This window comes from Leptodactylus fuscus, chromosome 2 (assembly GCF_031893055.1).
Source record: "Leptodactylus fuscus isolate aLepFus1 chromosome 2, aLepFus1.hap2, whole genome shotgun sequence".
Taxonomy (NCBI): Eukaryota; Metazoa; Chordata; class Amphibia; order Anura; family Leptodactylidae; genus Leptodactylus; species Leptodactylus fuscus.
In genome coordinates this window covers 220,840,324-220,861,057 of record NC_134266.1, presented here as the reverse complement: position 1 = coordinate 220,861,057, position 20,734 = coordinate 220,840,324, and the positions used below count along the sequence as shown (strand labels likewise).

General features: G+C 40.2%; 1 protein-coding gene across 2 annotated transcripts in view; it reads left to right on the top strand.

Moving 5' to 3' along the window:
• The window catches only part of BAZ2A (bromodomain adjacent to zinc finger domain 2A), an 81,590-nt gene extending 72,133 nt beyond the window's left edge, over positions 1–9,457 (top strand). For both annotated transcript variants that reach the window (XM_075265593.1, XM_075265592.1), the window contains exons 24-29: positions 381–658; positions 783–915; positions 1,034–1,180; positions 1,650–1,855; positions 2,712–2,855; positions 4,724–9,457. In XM_075265593.1, the coding sequence (XP_075121694.1) occupies positions 381–658; positions 783–915; positions 1,034–1,180; positions 1,650–1,855; positions 2,712–2,855; positions 4,724–4,892 (1,077 nt within the window). In that variant the 3' untranslated portion in view covers positions 4,893–9,457. The remainder of the gene's footprint in view (positions 1–380; positions 659–782; positions 916–1,033; positions 1,181–1,649; positions 1,856–2,711; positions 2,856–4,723) is intronic.
• The last annotated feature ends 11,277 nt before the right edge of the window (positions 9,458–20,734 follow it).

The window sequence follows — 20,734 nt, the reverse complement described above, 5'->3', positions numbered from 1 at the left end:
TTAGTGCTCCTCTCCTTAATATTTCTGACGCAGTTCCTCAGATCCCCAGTCCCCTGTTTATTTCAGTAAAATGCACATTGTGCTTTAAAAAGTCTTGAGACATTGACCCCTGCACTTGGTTTGACCAGCTGAAAGCAGGTGACAGTGTTTCAGGCTACTACAGTGTGAGTGGAATAGTCTGAGAAGCTAGTAGCCATTTTACACAAACTAAGGGACTATTTCAGAGGAGCTGCACCAGAAAGATTAAAATGCATGTACACACGTATTATATCCATGGATTATGCATTTTTTTTTTTTGGGGGGGGGATATTTGCATGTGAACTTAGGGGTCGTTATTAAGTGCATGTACCCATTTGTCACTTCTTTCACTAAATTTTCAGGGCTGGAACCCTCCTAGCTTAGACTCTGTTCGGAGTGACCTAAAATACTTTGAGCACAAGATGGAAGCATCCGATGATATTTTTGCAAAAGTGAAAAGAGAAGAGGGACAAGCACACAGAGAACCAGATAATCCACTAGACATAGCTGTGCTGCGACTTTTAGAACTGGAGCACAATGTGGAAAGAAGGTACCTGAAGGAACCCCTGTGGATATTGAGCGAGGTGCAGCATGAGAAGATTGTCATCACTGACCCAGAGACATCGTCTACCACTGAAACGTAAGCACAATAATCCTATCTCCTCATTAAATTATCCAATTTACTTTCAGATTTTTCCCTTGTCCATTATATATAACTATAAACATTGTCGTGAAGCTTATATGTTGTTTTCTGTTTATGGCAGTCAGTACAGCATTACGTCACGTCTGCGTCTGTGGCGCCAAACAGTGGAGCGATGCCGGAGTTCAGCCCAGCTGTCTCTATGTTTGCAGCAGTTTGAGAAGTCTTTAGCTTGGGAGCGTTCTGTTAATAAAGTGGTAAGAGACTTTATTATTTATTTATTTATTACTTTATTTCACTTTGGTGGGTTTTATCTCATGCACATCAGTTACTGTGTACTATATGGTTTAACGCCCCCTGCCATTATCTTTACAGACTTGCATTTATTGTCGAAAAGGCGACAATGATGAAAGCTTGCTGCTCTGTGACAGTTGTGATCGTGGTTGCCACACTTATTGCCATCGGCCTCGGCTCGCCGAGATTCCAGAAGGAGACTGGTTTTGCCCCAACTGTATATCTTTGGTAAGTGACTTATTTATATGGAAAACCTCCACTTTGTACAATATTGGTTGTTGATTTAATGGCAGTTCGCACAGTGGACAGTGAAAAGATGAGCAGCCATCACAGTCTCCCATTGATAACAGTGGCATGCAGATACCAGCTGGAAGGTGGAGCTGATTTTGAGGCAGAATTCACATAAAAAATCTGCTCCAAATTTAGTTGTGCAAAATTTTGCTTTAACTTTATCCCAATGTTTTCTTTAACTGCATAGAAACCTAAATCCAATTGTCTGCTGCAATAATAGTTGGAGTTTAAACTATTGGTCATGTGACTGACCGCATAGTGAAACAAAGCTGCTGTCTGTTATCAATGGGAACTAGAAGTATTTGCTAAGTTCCTTGTAAATTGAAACAGATTTCTTTTAGTTTCCATTTTTGTGTAGATTTTAGATTTCACATTAATTTATTTTATTTCTATATTTTTTTTTAAGCAAGGAGAAAGTGAGTATCTACGACCCGGCGGTTCTTCTAAAAGAGCTAAGAAAAGTGTGCAACGATATCAAGATAATAGTCCCTTGAAGCAGTCACGTCGAAAAGAGCCAGCAACAGTCTCTCAACAATCTCCAGCTGAAGCATCACTAGCAAAACGGAGACGCATCGGAACTCGAAGCCAGTGCCCCGATCTAACGTTCTGCGAGTAAGAGACACAGCAACTCTGCCTGTATCTTTATGGTGTATGGAATAGTGTTCTGTCCCTATTTCTTCCTTTTGTGTGTGGGACACTTTAGAAGGGTCACATTCATAAGGCGTCCATAAGTTTTGAAATTGGATATTGTTATAGGAACAAAAAAAATAATCTCTATTTTAATAAGGATTAAACTCATTTAGGGCCTGTAAGTACTGTTGAATGTGGCATATAAAAAAAATCTCCTGTTATATTGCTTTCTGCAAAGTTTTAGGGTATCTCTAGAAGTGACATCAGAACAAGATCAATGTTCACAATGCCTACACTTGGTTGGAATTTTGTGAAGGAGTTCGCCATTGGAGTGATGAGTCCTGTTTCATGATCTGATAGTTTAATCTGGATCCAATACGTACAAAAAGAGTAGAAGATACAGGTTATAGAGTACCTAGTGTAAATTTGAGAGCGGAGGAATAATATTATGGAGCTGTATTAAACGGTATGGACTGGGTGTATTTCCAGTGAAGGGCTCTGTTAATGTTACACGTATACAAATTCATGTTAGATAGATGTAGGTTTTTCACTTGTAGTAAGAATTGGCGGAAAGCCCTTTTCCTGCCCCAGAATGTCTATACATTTGTGCACAAAGTAGTGGCTGCAGAAAGCCTTGATCTTAATCCATTTTGTGCCTTTTGATGTGTCTGTGTGTGACGCTCGTACAGTTACTCTGAATGTCAGGTGACTTCCTTTCTCCATTATAATAATAATCCACCAATAATTCATTAACTTTTGTTTGTAAAGAGTGCAGTGTGTGCTTCTAGGGGTAGATAGAATAGTGTAGTTGTCTAATCATTGTTTTTCTGTCATTTAGAATAATCTTAATGGAGATGGAGTCACATGATGATGCATGGCCCTTCCTAGAACCTGTGAATCCACGCCTCGTTCCTGGATACAGGAAAATCATCAAAAACCCTATGGATTTTTCTACGATGCGGAACAAGTTGTTAAATGGACGGTAAGTCCTTAATACAGGAGTGAGTAGACAAGTGTCCTTGTTGCAAAATACCACTGGTTTTCCTAAATTTTGGGTTTTAATAAAGCCAAATGTTTGCTAACTAATAGTGATTTAGGGCAGTAGCTTTCCTATTTATTATCCCCCTCCTAAAATTTTACATACATCATAATGTTGGATGGAAGTATAAAAAGGGGTGAAGAATCTACTCCATAGATGGTGGGTTCTCACCGAATTATACATCAGACACTTGCTGCTAACAGCCACAAATGGTGACGTTAATCTCTTGGACACTTTGGCCAATTGTGACCGCAACGTGTAAGCTATTGCAGGGCATAGGCCTTGCCAATTTGCAAGGGATCGCCACACCTCCGACATTGCCATAGGGGATGGCGATGTGATGGCATAACAGCTGTCATCCTATCAAAGGCTTTGTGAAGTTTGTATTAGGCAGGCTGTAATTCAGTAGATGTACAATGTACTGTAGTACAGATAATGAACCGTCACTCGGTGGTTATGCTGGTGCCTGGAAATGGCCTCTCACCGCCATATCAGTATAATCAAAGAAATTTCCGGCACTCAATGAGTATGCTTCCAAAAGTAAATATTTATTTTGACAAAAACGTTTCGGTCTAGAAGACCTTCGTCAGTTTGTCGGTAGGAGATATGAGTAGCAGAAAGCCAAATGTAGACATGTGGGAAATCCACATGTCTACATTTGGCTTCCTGCTACTCATATCTCCTACCGACAAACTGACGAAGGTCTTCTAGACCGAAACATTTTTGTCAAAATAAATATTCACTTTTGGAAGCATACTCATTGTGTACTGTAGTACAGCCATAATGTAATGCAGTGTAAACACCCAAGGGTAAATAAAAATAGATAAAAAAGATTTCAAAAATAAAAATTGAAATCACCCATTGAATATTTTCTCTAGAGCACATATAGAAATAAATAACTATTATATTGCATAGTTCAAAAATGTCCAAACTATCAAAATTTCTTCAACCTTCACTCCCCTCCCAAATAAATAAATAAAATTGAATAAAAAATATCAAAAAGTCATATGCACCCCATTATGGTACCAATAAAAATCAGCTCATCTTATAATAAAAGAGCCTTAGCTACATAGATGAAAATATAACAAAAAATAACAGAATTTGGTCAGACTATTGCGAGGTAAAATTTGTTGTAAAAACAAACACAAACAAACACAAAAAATTAAAGACCTAGAACGCACTAAACCGGTAAGAAAAGGGCAAATAGGGGCATAGAATATTAAGGGGGGCCCTTCCATCACTTCCACCAACATTAATTAGCATTCTTTAACAAGTTTTGCTTCACTGATTCCAGTGCATTTGGATTTTTCTCTGACCCCCCCCCCTTCTTGTGGCAGGATGTGCTAGTTGATTCAGCCATGCCCAGAAAACTAGAAATCCCATGATATTCCGAGTGCATGTGCTGGGATGTAGTGAAGCCACTAGTCAGCTCATTGAGTATGTATCATATCTACAGTGGTACAAGCTCAGATTTAGTAACGAAGCCCAATGTATGGCACATCATAGATGACTTGCTGTACATTGGAGGAATTGTTTTGCAGAAAAATCCACATGTTGGATGTATATAACAACATTATCCATCACTCGGACAAAGAGGAGAAGGTGAGGTCATGTGACTGTAACTTCAACAGGTCATAAGAAACCTTATCATTAAAGCTGGCCCCTAAAAAAAAAAAAAAGTTTTGGAAAAGATGAAGTTGTCACGTGAAATTATTCATAGCCTGGTAAAGCTTCTTACAGGATCGGCAATCTTGTTGTGTGAAATGCATAGAATGTGCCATCACCATCTTCTTCTCTTTTCCTGTTTCTAGATATTCCAGCTGTGAAGAGTTTGCAGAAGATGCCGAGCTGGTATTCAGTAATTGCCAACTATTTAATGAGGACGAGTCTGAAGTAGGGAAGGCCGGACTGGTGCTGAAAAAGTTCTATGAAAGCCGATGGGAGGAATTTAACCAAGAGCGAGAAAACAATTCACTTTGAGACTGGAGTGCAGAATTTTTTTTTTTCTTTTTAAGTTTTAACATTTGTATGTGCATCTCTGCAACACTGAAAAACGGGTTCATCTCTCTGGTTGTCTCGTTCAGCCTTCAAGGTGTGCACCCCACTTTGAAGGGAAGTTTATGGCAACATAGGGTTTCATTTCTCATTATCTGGGGTCCTTGTACCCTTACTTCTAACCCATTTACCCAGTGTGTCTGAACTCCTTTCATTGCCTCAGGTTATCTGAGGGAGATTTTTTATTTTTTTTTGTTACCAGAGCAGCCCAGCCTCTACCACAAGTAGCTGTGCTACAAGACTCTTATGTGCCCAGCAGCTCATCTTGGCTGTATCTGCGTCCACATCTCAGTGTTAAGTATGCTTTTGTAGACTTGACTTCTGAGCATCCATGTGTACACAAGTCAATGTTTCCTATCTACTGAACTTGGATAACCCAACTGAAATATGCACGTTTACATATATTCCATTCCTACATTTCCATTAGCATAATGTACAAAATGCATATATTTATACTGTACATGTATACATAAAGTCAATACATTCACACAGAATGGGCACAAAGTTACCTAATGATGATGTACATCTTAGTTGTGTACTAGAAGTTGTTCATACGTTGTCACATGTCCATGTTTTACACTCTCAGCATCTGCTCACTTCTGTTCCTATGGCCGGGTTTTCAACCCTTACATTGGACACCAGGACCTACTCAATAGCAATAGAGACTTTGTGCGTTTTGGTTTGGACCATAGTTGAGGTATCTGCTTTCTAGCGTGTGGTGTTTTCTGGCCAGTATACAGTGCATTAGCTCTGACAAACAATAACTTTGTGTGCCCTGGGCTGAACTTGGATCTTATCACCTCCAACCATGTTTTGTTCAATGTGCTGCTTCCTTTGGTTAATCACTGTTTTATATAAGCCATTTATTTTTGTCCCCATCATTTTTTGGCACTACCTCCTCCCGTACCAGTGGCTTCCTTTTCCGTCATTTGCCCCCTAATGTTTAGACTGAGAGGTACCAGCTATTGCTTAGTAGAAGTACCTTTGGTCTTCATAGGCCTTAAGCACTACAGGGTTCCCGGAGGACACTCGCTACAACTTTTTTGTTTAGTTTTTGTATTTTCTTCATTTGACTTTATAATACGTTGTGTAGAATTGATGTGACCTCTTCCTTTTTTATTTACATTGTGTATTTATTTTTCATGGTGTCTGCTGTATAGCCATTTGCTTTTGGTATTTAATATCTTGTTTGTCTGTTTGGATATTTTCTGAGAACCATCCTCCTAAAGACTATTTTACAAGTGCTGAACCAGTCTTATACCTCCACCCAGACGGTGACCTTAGGTTACAATTCATTCGCTTGGTTCCCCAGAAGGACCAAGTGGTTTCGGAAAATGGTCTGCATCCATTCGTATTCCATAGTGTTACTGTGGCCGCTTGCCTTTCGGGTAGCACTGGTTCATTGTGTAAAGTGAAGGAGTATTTCACCTTCCTTCCATTCGTTTCGCGATCTGTCCAGGGATGTAGACATTCTGAGTTAGTAAGGATCCTTGATAAATACACTAACCCAGTCCTTTATAGAAGTGCTGCAGTTCAGCGTAGGTATATATGTAGTAATATTGGGAAGAAACCTTGGGTATAAACCAAAGGAGATCCGCCTGCTTTGGTTCAGCAGCCCCTTATCACTTCTATTTCATTCCCATAAAATGTTTTCTAAAGGCAAATATTCTCCTTCCAGAAACCGCAGTGCCAGCACATTCCACCCCATTCCTTTCCTCTAAGTTCTGCCTGCAAACATAATCTTTAGGATACTTTATGCATTTCAGTTTTGTCGTCTTCAGGTTAGTCTGTTATAGCTGATCTTGCACTTTATATGGGTGATCTTTCCTAGTAGAACATCCCCAATATCTCATTACCTAGAGGAAACAAGTTTTAATCCCTTCAGATCTGAAAGTCTTGAGATTCACGTGTTTGTCGTCATCCATCCTTTTGGGACTGAATAATGTGGATCCCTTTGCCTAAGTTTAGGAAACTTAAAGGGGTAGTGCAGTTGGTATGTAGAGCAATATTCAACTGCAACCAATGTGTTGCATTGTCAAGCAATAAACTATAATGTCCTTTGCACTAAACCAAATGAAATGTCATCTTTTTAAAATCAATGATAAAGTGATCCTCTGGATTTTTACACTGGCTTACGTTTATTTTGCCGCACAAGGTAGTAGGGATTGAATTTTAGTTTGTTCCCTCGTATATGAAATGCGTCTCTGAGGCAGAACTGGGTGAGGATAGATCTTATTAGACGTACGCTGGCACTGCACTCAAATATTTTTATATTTAGGATGTAAGAGTTGTTTTTTTATTTTGGTATTAAGTAGTAGACAGACTTTAAAATGAATTTATAAAATGCAGACATATTTATTTTTCTCAATGACCGCCGTATCTTAAGTAATATTAGAGCTTTTGTTGGTATATTTTCAGTACTTGATTTCACTGTCTGTTTTCTCTGGGATTTATTGCTAGACGGAAATGCCCAGATTTACCTTATTTCAGACATTCTCATATGAAAGTTGTGTTACATAGCGTGTTGCGAGCAGTGTCAACTAACAAGGCTTGGTATATCTTTGGACACCATATTCTTTTCAGGTCCAGCATTCTTCTGATTAAGATTTCTGATATGACGCCAAGATCTCTTCATCGATGATAAAGGAACCCTGTCCTATTTAGCATGGTTGTCCGATCTGATGTGGGTGGTTCTACTCTTAGTGTATGAGGTTGGAAGAAGGAACAAGTCTCTCAAGTCCAACTTATAACCCTACAGTGGGGATACAAAAACCCCATAAGGCCGATGCCAACCTTGGACTTGTTTCCTCCAGAAATCTAATACTCATCGCTTGTAATAATGTTTCCTTTTATGAAAGGTGTCCAGGACCCTCTTCAACCTTGTACGTTGTACTGCGTGATTGACCGCCTTGAGTATATGACTTGATAGAGAACGGTCAGTCACTAAGTAGGACCACCCACGTGACTCCTAACCCTAGAAACAAGAAAACACAAGTTACAGTGAATCTTTTCACACAAAATTGAACAACATCTCAGACTGTAGTTATAACTTGACAGGCTCCCTTGAAACGATAAAATTCAATATCCGCCACTTGAGGAAGTTCACAAGCCCTCTAAATACTGACTATTAACAGTATGCATTAAATACTAGGCTTTGCCTAGTGGTGGCTAAAAGGAGGCACAAATTTTTATTTTTTAAGAGGACCTTTCATCACCACCACCAGGTCAAGCTTTTAATCCCTTTTAATAGACATTGCTTCATTGATTCCGGCAGCACAGTTAGAATTTTCTTTCTAGTCCCCGCCATTCCTGAGCAATTAGTACATTTAGTTTCGGTTCCTGATCTGATATTTATGCTCTGTACAGTCAAGTGGGTGGTGTCAGACAGGTGCAAGCAAGGGAGCGATTCAGAACTGTGATATTGTCCAGTCAGAGCTCAGACCTTTTGTCTGCTCCTGCCCAACCCCTCCCTCTTGAAAGTACAGAGCCTAAGTATCAGATCAGGTATCGAAAACAACTGCACTAAGTGCTCAGGAATGGTGGGTGCCAGAGAAAGTGCTGTCTGAGAATCAGGGGAGACTATTAAAAGATGCAAAGTGCTTGATGTGGTGGTGAGGGTGCAAGGTCCTCTTCTATTTACAGATATATTAATAAATAAATCAGATCTTAATTAGTACTGAATGCTTGAGCCATTTAGATTTACCAAAATTCCTAAGGATTTTGGATTGTCCTCCCTGTGTTTTGCCTCGCTATCATGACCCTTTATAACTCCTCTTTCCCAATGAATACATTGTTTAAACAAAAGCCCAATAATCATTGGCAAATGTGGGTATTTTTATTCTTGCTGTGCATGGATTCTTCTTATCTACTGTCTGATACCATAACTGAGCTCTACCTGCACTCACATTACTATATGAGCTAATATTTGTGAGACTGGGGCCTCTACATTTCAGTGCAGTGTGTTACAGTTTTTACAATTATGAGGATTTATTTAATTTGCTGTGTTTATTTAATTCACAAGTCACTTCCATGGAAGGTATATGTATCAAAACTGGTAGCAGATATATTGCCGAAATATGCGCAACAACATACAGAATAGGAAAAACACAGGTTTAGTCTTTGCTACACTGAATGAGAGTATGAGTGTGGATTTTCTACCGGTGCACTAAGTATCTCTGTATGGCTGCGTCCACTTCTAGGTCAGTCTAGCAGCTCAGAAGGTGCTTTGGACCCACACCAGGATTACCCCCACCAGCTCTCGCATCCTCCTATATTATTTTTTATATATATGTAACCAAACTGTGTTATAGTGACTTTTGATAAATGTACAGTTTTTTCTGTGAATTTAAATTTATTTCTTTCTATATTTTTAGGACCAATCTCGTTTTTAAGAAATAAAACAAACAAACAAAAAAAAAATTTAGAACTTCACGTTGTTGCACATGTGCTGTAGTGTGCCCTTTAGCCGCTGAAATAAAAAAATAAATAAAAATGAGTCATAGAAATATATGGATTCTTGTGTTTTTCTTTTATACCATGAAGCATAAGTGTGAACCTTGAATCCATTAAAGGGATTCTACCATTAAAAATCTTTTTTCTGTGGCTAACACGTCAGAATAGCCTTTAGAAAGGCTATTCGTCTCTTACCTTTTAGATGTAATCTCCGCCGCGCCGTTCCTTAGTAATACCGGTTTTTACCGGTATGTAAATTAGTTCTCTGGCAGCGATGGGGGCGGGCCCCAGCGCTGAAAATGCGATGAGGGCGTCCCCACCGCTGCCAGAGAACAGGATCCTGCGCCGCCTCTATCTTCTGCTGGATCCTCCCCTTCTTTCTTTGTCTTTCTTCTGACGCCTGCGCAGTTGGCTCTGTCACTGAGACACTAGTAGAGCCGACTGCGCATGCGCGGCCATAGTTCCGAGGCTGTCAGCCGACAGAGGCGAAGCTGCCGAAGAAAGAAGGGGAGGATCCAGCAGAAGATAGAGGCGGCGCAGTATCTTGTACTCGGGCAGCGGTGGGGACGCCCTCATCGCATTTTCAACAATGGGACCCACCCCATCGCTGCCAGAGAACTAATTTACATACCGGTAAAAACCGGTATTACTAAGGAACGGCGCGGCGGAGATCACATCTAAAGGTAAGAGACGAATAGCCTTTCTAAAGGCTATTCCGACGTGTTAGCCTCAGAAAAAAGATTTTTAATGGTAGAATCCCTTTAAAGGGGTATTCCAATCTCCAGGATCAATACACTGCATTGTCTAATCAGTTCACATAGCCAGATACTGCTGGTGGTGATCTCAGGGTTCACAGGTCGTGGTTTAGGTTTCAGAGCACATCTTTCTAGCATCAGTGGTCAATCTGATTTTCTATCCCTGTCACGGGCCACCTTTTATACACGTCTCTTCACTGTGATTGCAAAGCTGACAGACTGCTCCATTAACTGTCAATGTAAACTTGAATGGTTTACGACATTTCGGACAACTTTCTCTTATTTAATAGGCCTTGTGATTCTGGATCAAAATACAATGCACTTCAATTAAAAATGCTGCTTACAAATTGAGAGTAAACAGTCTGTAAGATGAAAAAATTTAATCTAACCTTTAACCCCTTCCTTCAAGTGGTAGTGGCCATCTTCCAAACCCCATAACTTTGGTTTGGACTTCACTTTCTATTGTTAATTGATATTTATTAAAGGTTGTTTGTTTTATTTATTTTTTTTCATCTTTGAGACCTATCTTATGCTCACTCTCAAATTAGTGAAAAAAGATGGTGTCCGTTTTCTGTAAGATCTAATGTCAAATCAAGATCTTGTTCAAATTTTCTGCCTACAAAGCCTCTAAGTTCCTGCCACTAGGCGTCTCCTTTATAGCTGATATGCAGTTCAAATCCTGTTGCTGGGGAAGTCCCGTCCATAGATACATTAGATAAGCAATACAACTTCATGATGAGTGGAAGCAGGGAGGGTCTTGGTCTCGTCACACATTGAATGCAGATGGGAAGGGCTGATTCTCCTCACAGCCTTCACATGTCTGCAAACTGCTAAAACATTCTGCAGCATCTTACAATTTACAATGTCAGAGTCCATTCACACGGAGTAACGTGCCGCGTGATGTGGCACGTATACGGCGTGTGAGACTTTGCGCGCTGTATACGCTCCCACTGTTTTCAATGGGAGCCAGGGTCGTATACGCTGCGTTATTTTGCGGCTGCAAAATCACGGCCGCAAAATAACGCAGCATATATGATCCAGGCCCCCATTGAAATCAATGGGAGCGTATACAGCGCGCAAAGTCTCACACGCCATATACATGCCACATCACGCGGCACGTTACTTCGTGTGAATGGACCCTAAGAAAAAATCTTAAGTAGTTATTACTTTTGGATACTTGTATGTTTACAGATGGGTTATTATTCAGACAGAAAGCAGCTTTACTGACTGTACTCAGAGATTGCTCTTTTTCCCATCACCCACGACCGCACACATAAAGGACGGTGCTGTCGTGGTTTGTGGAAAATCCATTTACAAGTAATTACCATTTTCCCTGTGTTGGGGATCTTATAGGGTGCATCATGCTTGCATGTATTTGCAGTTCAGTGTTCTTGGATCTCTTATATTATGCTCACTTGGGCTTTCCTCAGCTATTTCTTTGCAAAATTTTAAAGAAAACCTGTCTTTGGCCTTTTCTGAATATTTGGGTGACTGTCAGAACCTAGTATCACAGGGTATAAGGGAGCCCCCTCTTTTCAAGACACTATATTGCCCTTGGGTCCAATTAAAACAGAACCCCAAAAAGTATTTCACTGCCTATTAAACAGTTCCACTATTTAATAGTCCAGGAAACATGTGTTTTATCTATTGGTGTCATAAGGATAATATACACTCACCGGCCACTTTATTAGGTACACCATGCTAGTAACGGGTTGGACCCCCTTTTGCCTTCAGAACTGCCTCAATTCTTCGTGGCATAGATTCAACAAGGTGCTGGAAGCATTCCTCAGAGATTTTGGTCCATATTGACATGATGGCATCACACAGTTGCCGCAGATTTGTCGGCTGCACATCCATGATGCGAATCTCCCGTTCCACCACATCCCAAAGATGCTCTATTGGATTGAGATCTGGTGACTGTGGAGGCCATTGGAGTACAGTGAACTCATTGTCATGTTCAAGAAACCAGTCTGAGATGATTCCAGCTTTATGACATGGCGCATTATCCTGCTGAAAGTAGCCATCAGATGTTGGGTACATTGTGGTCATAAAGGGATGGACATGGTCAGCAACAATACTCAGGTAGGCTTTGGCGTTGCAACGATGCTCAATTGGTACCAAGGGGCCCAAAGAGTGCCAAGAAAATATTCCCCACACCATGACACCACCACCACCAGCCTGAACCGTTGATACAAGGCAGGATGGATCCATGCTTATATGTTGTTGACGCCAAATTCTGACCCTACCATCCGAATGTCGCAGCAGAAATCGAGACTCGGCAGACCAGGCAACGTTTTTCCAATCTTCAATTGTCCAATTTGGATGAGCTTGTGCAAATTGTAGCCTCAGTTTCCTGTTCTTAGCTGAAAGGAGTGGCACCCGGTGTGGTCTTCTGCTGCTGTAGCCCATCTGCCTCAAAGTTCGACGTACTGTGCGTTCAGAGATGCTCTTCTGGCTACCTTGGTTGTAACGGGTGGCTATTTGAGTCACTGTTGCCTTTCTATCAGCTCGAACCAGTCTGGCCATTCTCCTCTGACCTCTGGCATCAACAACGCATTTCCGCCCACAGAACTGCCGCTCACTGGATGTTTTTTCTTTTTTGGACCATTCTCTGTAAACCCTAGAGATGGTTGTGCGTGAAAATCCCAGTAGATCAGCAGTTTCTGAAATACTCAGACCAGCCCTTCTGGCACCAACAACCATGCCACGTTCAAAGGCACTCAAATCACCTTTCTTCCCCATACTGATGCTCGGTTTGAACTGCAGGAGATTGTCTTGACCATGTCTACATGCCTAAATGCACTGAGTTGCCGCCATGTGATTGGCTGATTAGAAATTAAGTGTTAACGAGCAGTTGGACAGGTGTACCTAATAAAGTGGCCGGTGAGTGTAGTCAGGGAGATTTTCTAACCAAAACGTGTCAGCACTTTAAAGGGGTTGTCCCATCACAAGGATCCTATCTATACTGCTTGTTAATGTGAATGTAAGACTTTTCCTAAATACATTGCTTCAGCAAAACTGCTTTGTTTGTCCACTATCTTACTTTATTCAATTCATTGTTGACACAGCCCTGACTTATCTGCTCAAAAGTCAAGTGATGTATCTGCTGCTCTCGGAGGAGGGGCTAAGTGCATGGGAGCGAGCCTGTGTTTCTAGCTATTCCTGTGTCTACACCATGTGACCTAGCTCCCTGTTAGCAGATAGAGGAGAGGAGCTGCTTTCATTTCTTCTGTTCTCCCAGTTATCAGGCTAGCTAATTCAATTGTGTTCATTATGGCAGAGACAGGCTGTCTCTGTATGTAACACAGAATGGAGTTGCTGCTGCCTGTACTTCATAGTCCAATATGGGTGGGCGGAGCTACACGCAAATTTGGGGGCAGAGCTAAACGGCAGGTTGCATGTGAAACCCCGCCCACCAAATGATGCAAGAAACCAGGAAGAAAGAAGATTTTACAGCAGTGAAGACTACTGAGTATGCGACGTGGGAATACCCCTTTAACTCAAACTATTCCTCACTAGACCACATTCAAAAGTGGGGGGAAAAAAATTGGCCAAGCACAGTTGTATTCTTTTGTAGAAAAAAATGGTAGAAAATGTATTGCTGTGCTTCTTCCACAGCAAAAAATTAGATTGTAGCTCTAATTGTTTGGGAAATAAAAGTAGCAACCTAATTTGTTGTTATAGGCAACTTCTCTGCTTTCCCTTTGCATTAGTTTTGATACATTTCCTCTATTATCTTCTAAGATCCATTGTGAAATCTCAAATCTCCAAGAACACTTGTATCAGCACCTTTCCTATATCTGCCTGCAGGAAGGCATCACAATATGGTAAATTCTCTTCTTAGGCCCCGGTTCACATCTTCGTTCGGTATTCCGTTCAGGGAGTCCACTTGGGGATCCCCCAAATGAAATCACGAATGCATTAAAAAAAGCGGTAAGCAAAGAAACCACACGGAAACCATAGACTATAATGGGGTCCATGTGTGGTCCACGAATCATGTGGAGAGAAAAGTGCTGCTTTAAGGGTACAACCAAAATACACTGTACCCAATTCTCATCTGAGTTCTGTCCATTTTTACATATAAAAAAAAAACAAAAAACTTGATAGTCTTCAGTAGATGATACCTTTTTTAATGGCTAACTCATAATGATGAAAGATTATAACGTTTCGAAGCTCCCGGCTTCTTCTTTAGTTATATCTGTTTGCTGGTTAAGGCCGGTTGCAGACAACCATGCTGTCACCAGCCAGACGTGAAATAAAAGCACGGGTGGTACATAGGAGACATGGAAGCAAGGGCCACAAAATAGGAATAGGACCTGTTCTATATTTTGTGGCCTGGACTGTTAAGCCGCACACGAGTCCGTTAAATTCACGGTTGTGCATACGGGCCCATAGAAAAGAATGGGTATGTGTGCTATCTGTGAAATACATGGACAGCACACTGACCACGGCCATGGTTGTCTGCAACCGGCCTAAGTGTTTTTAGTCTTCTGAAATTTGCCCTGAAATGCTGAATATCATCCTCAGGGCCAAATCCTGACTGATGGCAACCCATTGGAGTTTATCACAATTTCTATATTTTTGTTTGTCTACTTGCTTTTTGAGGCTTGACCACAGTTTCGCAAAAGAATTGAGAGTTTCTGGAGTTTTCCTGGGAATGGACCCAAAATTTCAATATTTTGTTTAACGAGCCACCAAGTTATCACACTTACCTTGTGAGATGGTTGTCTATCATGCTGGAAAAAGCATTGTTCATCATCGAGTTGCTCTTAGATGGTTGGGAGAAGTTATTTTTGGAGGATATTCAGAGACCTTTCTTTATTCATAGCCATTTTCTTAGGCAAAATTGTTAAAGAGCCTACTGACTTGGTTGAGCGATATCCTTAGAAGTTCAACCAGGGGTGTGGAAAACATCATGACAGTCTATACGTTTCCATAACCATCAATGCGATTTCCTCTAAACAAAGACAACTGCCATTCTGCAGGAGGTACAGGGATTGGCAAAGGACTGGGTAATGTTATTTTTCCTGATTCAGACTGAATGGGACAAGAATAGGTGAGCGTTCCCATGAGTCCTGTGTCTTGCTAGCAGTAATCATCCAGAGACCATTCATGTGTAGGGTCGTAGAAGTAGACTCAATCACAGTTTTGCCTAAGAATACAGAATGGTATCTAAACACCCTCCAATAGCAACTTCTCCCAGCGATTCCAAAGCCATTTGGTGATGCAGCGCCTTTTGCAGCATGACGGCGCACCATGTCACAAGGCAAAAAGGGTAACTAAGTGGCTCGGTGAACAAAACATTGACATGATCCATGGCCAGGAATTAATCCAGATTGACAACCTTTGGTCGGTCCTCAAAAAGTGGATGGATTCGCTTAGAATAATTATGTCAGAACGGGTTGCCATCAGTTGGGATTTGTCCCAGAAGTTGACATCCAACATGCCAGGGAGAATTGCATAAGTCTTGAATGATAAGAGTTTAATATCTTATGAAATACTTAGAATTGTACTTCAGTATAACATCTGACCAAAAGATCGAAGAAGCAGCAAAATTGGTGTCGGTCTCAAACATTTAGCCACGACTGCGTATCCGAGTTTAGAATATTTCTTGATCCATATCCAATCTGTGTCCCTGTATCATCTGTTTTAGCACTGGCCAAAGAGAATAGATGTTGTCTACTTTATTTCCCAGCATCAACTAGCAATGAATATGTGAAAGCGGCAAACGTTGTGACAACCAAAATTTCGGTCAGTCTCAAGTCTTTTGGCTATGACTGTACCAGTCATTATTTTTTCTGAAGAAAGCAGCCATGTTTTTCTTACCTCTATCTACTTAATGTACACAATAAGGAAATAAAAACTGGATTATTTTTATCATGTATTTATTGAAAAACAACATTTTTTTCAAATTCGAGCTTCACAAAATCATTGCAAAAAAAGAACAAAAAAAAGTTGAACAAATAATTTTAGCACAGAAGCCGTATGTGAGAATTGTGATGCACTGAAAAAAAATGGAAAACAAAAAAAAAAACCTGTACAAATGAATTAATTTGCATTTTGTTAATGTTGGAGTTGCTAAACAAACACGTAACATATGGCAAGTTGCTTAAAGTTGGTGCAAAAATGGCTCATTTGCCACAGCTTTAAAGTCACCAAAACTCCTGGTGGCTCTCTGGATTTTCATGAATGGGGCAATTAATGGGCCAGTTTTGCGTTTTTTTGTTTTTTTAACCTGACATTTTGTTTGCTATGTGTAGATTTGAGGCTTTTTGACATGTCAGGTCCAAGGCACCTAACCCTTTTCGGCACATTAAAAGAGCCTTTTAAAATCCAAAGTTTAGGCCCATGCTCCATAGCCCCCTCTAGAGACTGACAATTTGTGTTACACTCTGCATTGCTTGGCTGTTGAAGCTGTACAATTTATCTGATCTCCGCAGAAAAATGCACACGATTTAGTGGAAGACTTTGTCACAGCAGAAAAAGTATTGTTTAGATGTATTCCTGGTAAAGATGAACACCAACGTGCAATCAGATACTATTCTCATCGCAGACAGCGAGGCGGTCCTTAGTGGAAACGTCACCAATTGGGGTGGTGCGAATCCACCACCTCTACAGATTACCATGATGATAAGTGATCCTCTTACTGAGCAGATAACATGTTCCTAGCTGAGCAGGGTTCTTCTTCTCCAGCAAAACAAAAAGAATAAAAAACAACATAAAAGCCTATTGGTTTCTTACCTATACTAAAAAAACACTATTAACACAATTCTCATCTACTGAGAAACATCCCCAGTTCTCCTACCATAGTCCGTTTAGTGTTAGAAACCACCCCCACCCTCCCTGCCTCGTATTGCCCCCCCCACCCCAGTTTCGGCAAAGAGGAGATTTATTTATTACACACTATAAATCCTGCATTTCCTTTTGCACACAAGATGCTTTTTTATAAAACAACATTTGATAACAAACCATCTCCACTATCTACTTACAGACTGTATGGTCCAGTCCTTCTAGAACATTTAGCAGCAACAGAAGGTTTGAAAGCCATAAGAAAAAAACAAAAACAACTTATCTTAAAAAACAAAGAAATAAAGCTAAAACTTCTTGGCTGCTGCTGGCCTTCTTGTAGCGAATTCCTTTCATGGCAGAAGACGACACCAATAAGAGAGAGAGGAAGACAGTCACTTGTATCAGATTTGGCAGCAACAATAAAAATCTAGAAAAGCACCAGTTGAAACTATAATGTAAAAAACTACAAATTCAAAAAAATGTAGCATTTAACCCATGAAAGTTACTGTGGCTGTTTTTGTTTAACGTGTGGCAACGAAGATGCACCATGAAGTCTCTTTCTTAGGAGAATGTTTGCTGACCTGACCATGAACATCGGATAAACTCACCTTCAACAGAAAGATATAAGATTTGATAAAGTAGAGAATATGGAAGTAGCGGTTTTCTGATGAATCTGTAGGACGGCTGGATGGACAACGAAAAACATTGCTCTTAAAGGGGTTGTCTTGGGAGTTTTATTGTACTTACATGCACCAGGGTTTGTTTGTGTTTTTATGCTGAACCTGTAGATTCCAAGCTGGTTCAAATCCTGAGTCATGTGGCTGGAACCGATGCCCAACTCCCGGGTCACTCTGCCTCCTATCCCATTGTCATAGGCAACGACTGACAGATTATGGTAAAGCCTGCCCCTTACGCTAGGTTCACATCTACGTTCAGGATTCCGTTTACTGACTCCGCTTGGGGCCCCTCAAACAGAAACCTACTCGCTTAAAAAAGAGGTTACCCTCAGAAACCCGCGAACCCCATAGATTATAATAGGGTCTGCCGGGTTTCCGCACGAAAAGGGTGGAAAAATGTGGAGAGAAAGTCTTCTTTACTGGAATTTTCTCTACAAATTTTTTAAGTGGAATAGTGAACGGAATCCCCAAGTGGAGACTGAGCCCTAGTGTGAACCTGGTCTTAGGAATACGGGAGAGGAGGAAAGAGGCAAAACAAGTCAGAGGCAGAGTGCTGGTTCAGATCACATGACTCGGGGTCAGACCCAGCCTAGAACCCCATGCATGCAAGTAAAATAAAATTCCCTAGTCAACCCCTTTAAGGCCTCATGCATACAACTATATTCTGGGATCCATATAACTTGTATCTTGAATATGGTGGTTTTACATTTCATTTGTACTATACATATAAAAATGCAGTGATACCACATCAGACCAAGTTCTTACCTAGAACACCGGGTCCATGATACTGAATCTCACAGTGAACTGTGCACAGTATGGTTCTATAATGCACATTGTATTATGAGCCAGAATGTACACGTTCATGCTGAAGACTGAAAAGCCAAAAATGCCAATGGCTGCTAACACAATGATCTATACTAATAATAGGCATACACTTACAGACAGGGCATGATAGTATTTAACATGGACTAGATAGACAAGCAGTAAACCTTTAAATTGGGACCTGGTATCGTTGAAAATTATTGTCATAAAACCCCTTACGGCATAACTAAACTTTGGATTTTCCTGCAGTACTTGCGTCATTAATACATTTTGTAATGTACTTTAACAAATTTTTGTCTTTTTCCAGTGAAATTCTGTATTATTTACTGTTTACCTTGTGTCTCTAAGGAGAGCTAATTTTTTTACACTGTTTTCACTAGGTGCATGGGTTGCAGGCTCTTGTATAATGCAGGGAGCTGAGGCTGGGAGAGGTCACATCAAAGTTATATCTTGGACATTATAAAATGTAAAACAATGTTGGTGACATATTAATGATGGGAATCTTGGCTTTCACATGGCACAAAGATCATAGTTCTGTCTGGAAATTTTGGAATCACTAGTTGAAACCACAGTCAGGATTGGCATATTTATATGCAGCGGCCCCTAATCCTGTGCTTTCAGCTGGTGATATCTCTGGAAATAATACATATTTTTTTTAATATGACACCTGAAGCACTTTTCTAGGTTTTTTAAATACCTGAGATATAATGATTTGGATTGACCCTCCCCTCCAGCCTCAGCTTCTCTTCATTATATAAGAGCCCACCCCTCCCACCTAGTGAAGGCCGTATACAGATTTTAGCTCTCGATAAAAAAAAAAAAAAACAAGGGAGAGAATAAAGAAGTGCAGGTTTTCATAGAAAGTAGCCAAAATTAGTTAAACTATTTTCCAAAATATATTAGCATCATAAATGCTGTAAAAAAATCTAAATTTGGTTACAGTTTAACTAGTTATAAAGTTTTGGACTGCTCAATAAAAGCAGCTTTTATTATCTACCAAAAACTTTTTTTTTTCCAGAATTATCTTTGAGAATTATATCCAGTCCTAATGTTTCAGACGTGGCTTTATTCACTGTTATCACAATTATCCTAGGAGATTACCAAGGGAATGATTAGAAAAGTTGTGACCCAATGACCCATATTGCCAAGTTTCAAGAAAACTCCCCCTCCACAACCTCATAATGTATTTGTCTTATATAACTCATGATGTCATCAATGGGAACCCTGAATAAATTAGTATAATCTCACTAACCATCTGTGAAGCGTCATCCACTTCTCAGACCACAATGACTCCGATGGGTCCAGGTCCTATATGAAATCTACAGAAGAACTGCCTATACACTTAAGGAAGTGTATACACTGGAGATCTCACAGGAATCCAAAAAAACAGCAGTCTGATCCCGTTATCATTGATAGGAATCATAAAGGAGCTGGTGGGCTGTCTCCATAATCATGACATTGATGGATCCAGTTGACATGGGCAAGATCCACCAACTAAAGCCAGCGGAACATAGGCATTCATGTCTATTTACAGGAGCTGAACTGGTCTAAACCTCATTTATCTTTGCATGGTAATTTATTAGCATTATGCATGTTTACATGGCCATTATGAACAACATACGGCATGGACCTGAATATGCTTCGTTTCCATTGGAAAATAAGCATAGACAGTTTTTACTCTACTAGAGTTCTAATAAACAAAAAAAGTCTGTATATTCCAGAGCCGTTTAGGGTTTCGGCAATACTTGGTGTGTCATGGGGCAAATTGATATAAAAAAGTCATTTTGGAGATGGTTTTTTAAGAACAAATACATAAAATGGGAACATAGATGTAAAACAATAAGGACTGCGAAACGCGAGGAAAGTATTTGTGCAATTTCTAGTTCCAATAGACATATATATATATATATATATATATATATATATCTCAAAGGTGCCCCAAGGGTGCCAGCATAATGCCCCTCTTCTTGGCTGTAACTATATTACTACAAGACCAAAGATGTATAAAAAAGGACAAGTGGTTAACATAAATAATATCTAATATATAATGGACATGATCAACCTAGTTCTTAAAGATGAATGCACATAATACTATCTCCTCCCAATCTCACAAGGTAGTTTAATAGCAGAGAACAAGTCCTTTCTCTGCAAAGAATCATTCTCCTTTAACAACATCTGCAAGGATCTAGCAGCAAATCTCTCATGTGTCCATCGTCTGCTACAGTACATCTGCACCACATACTAAAGTAATAAGGCACTCAGGAAAAGAGGG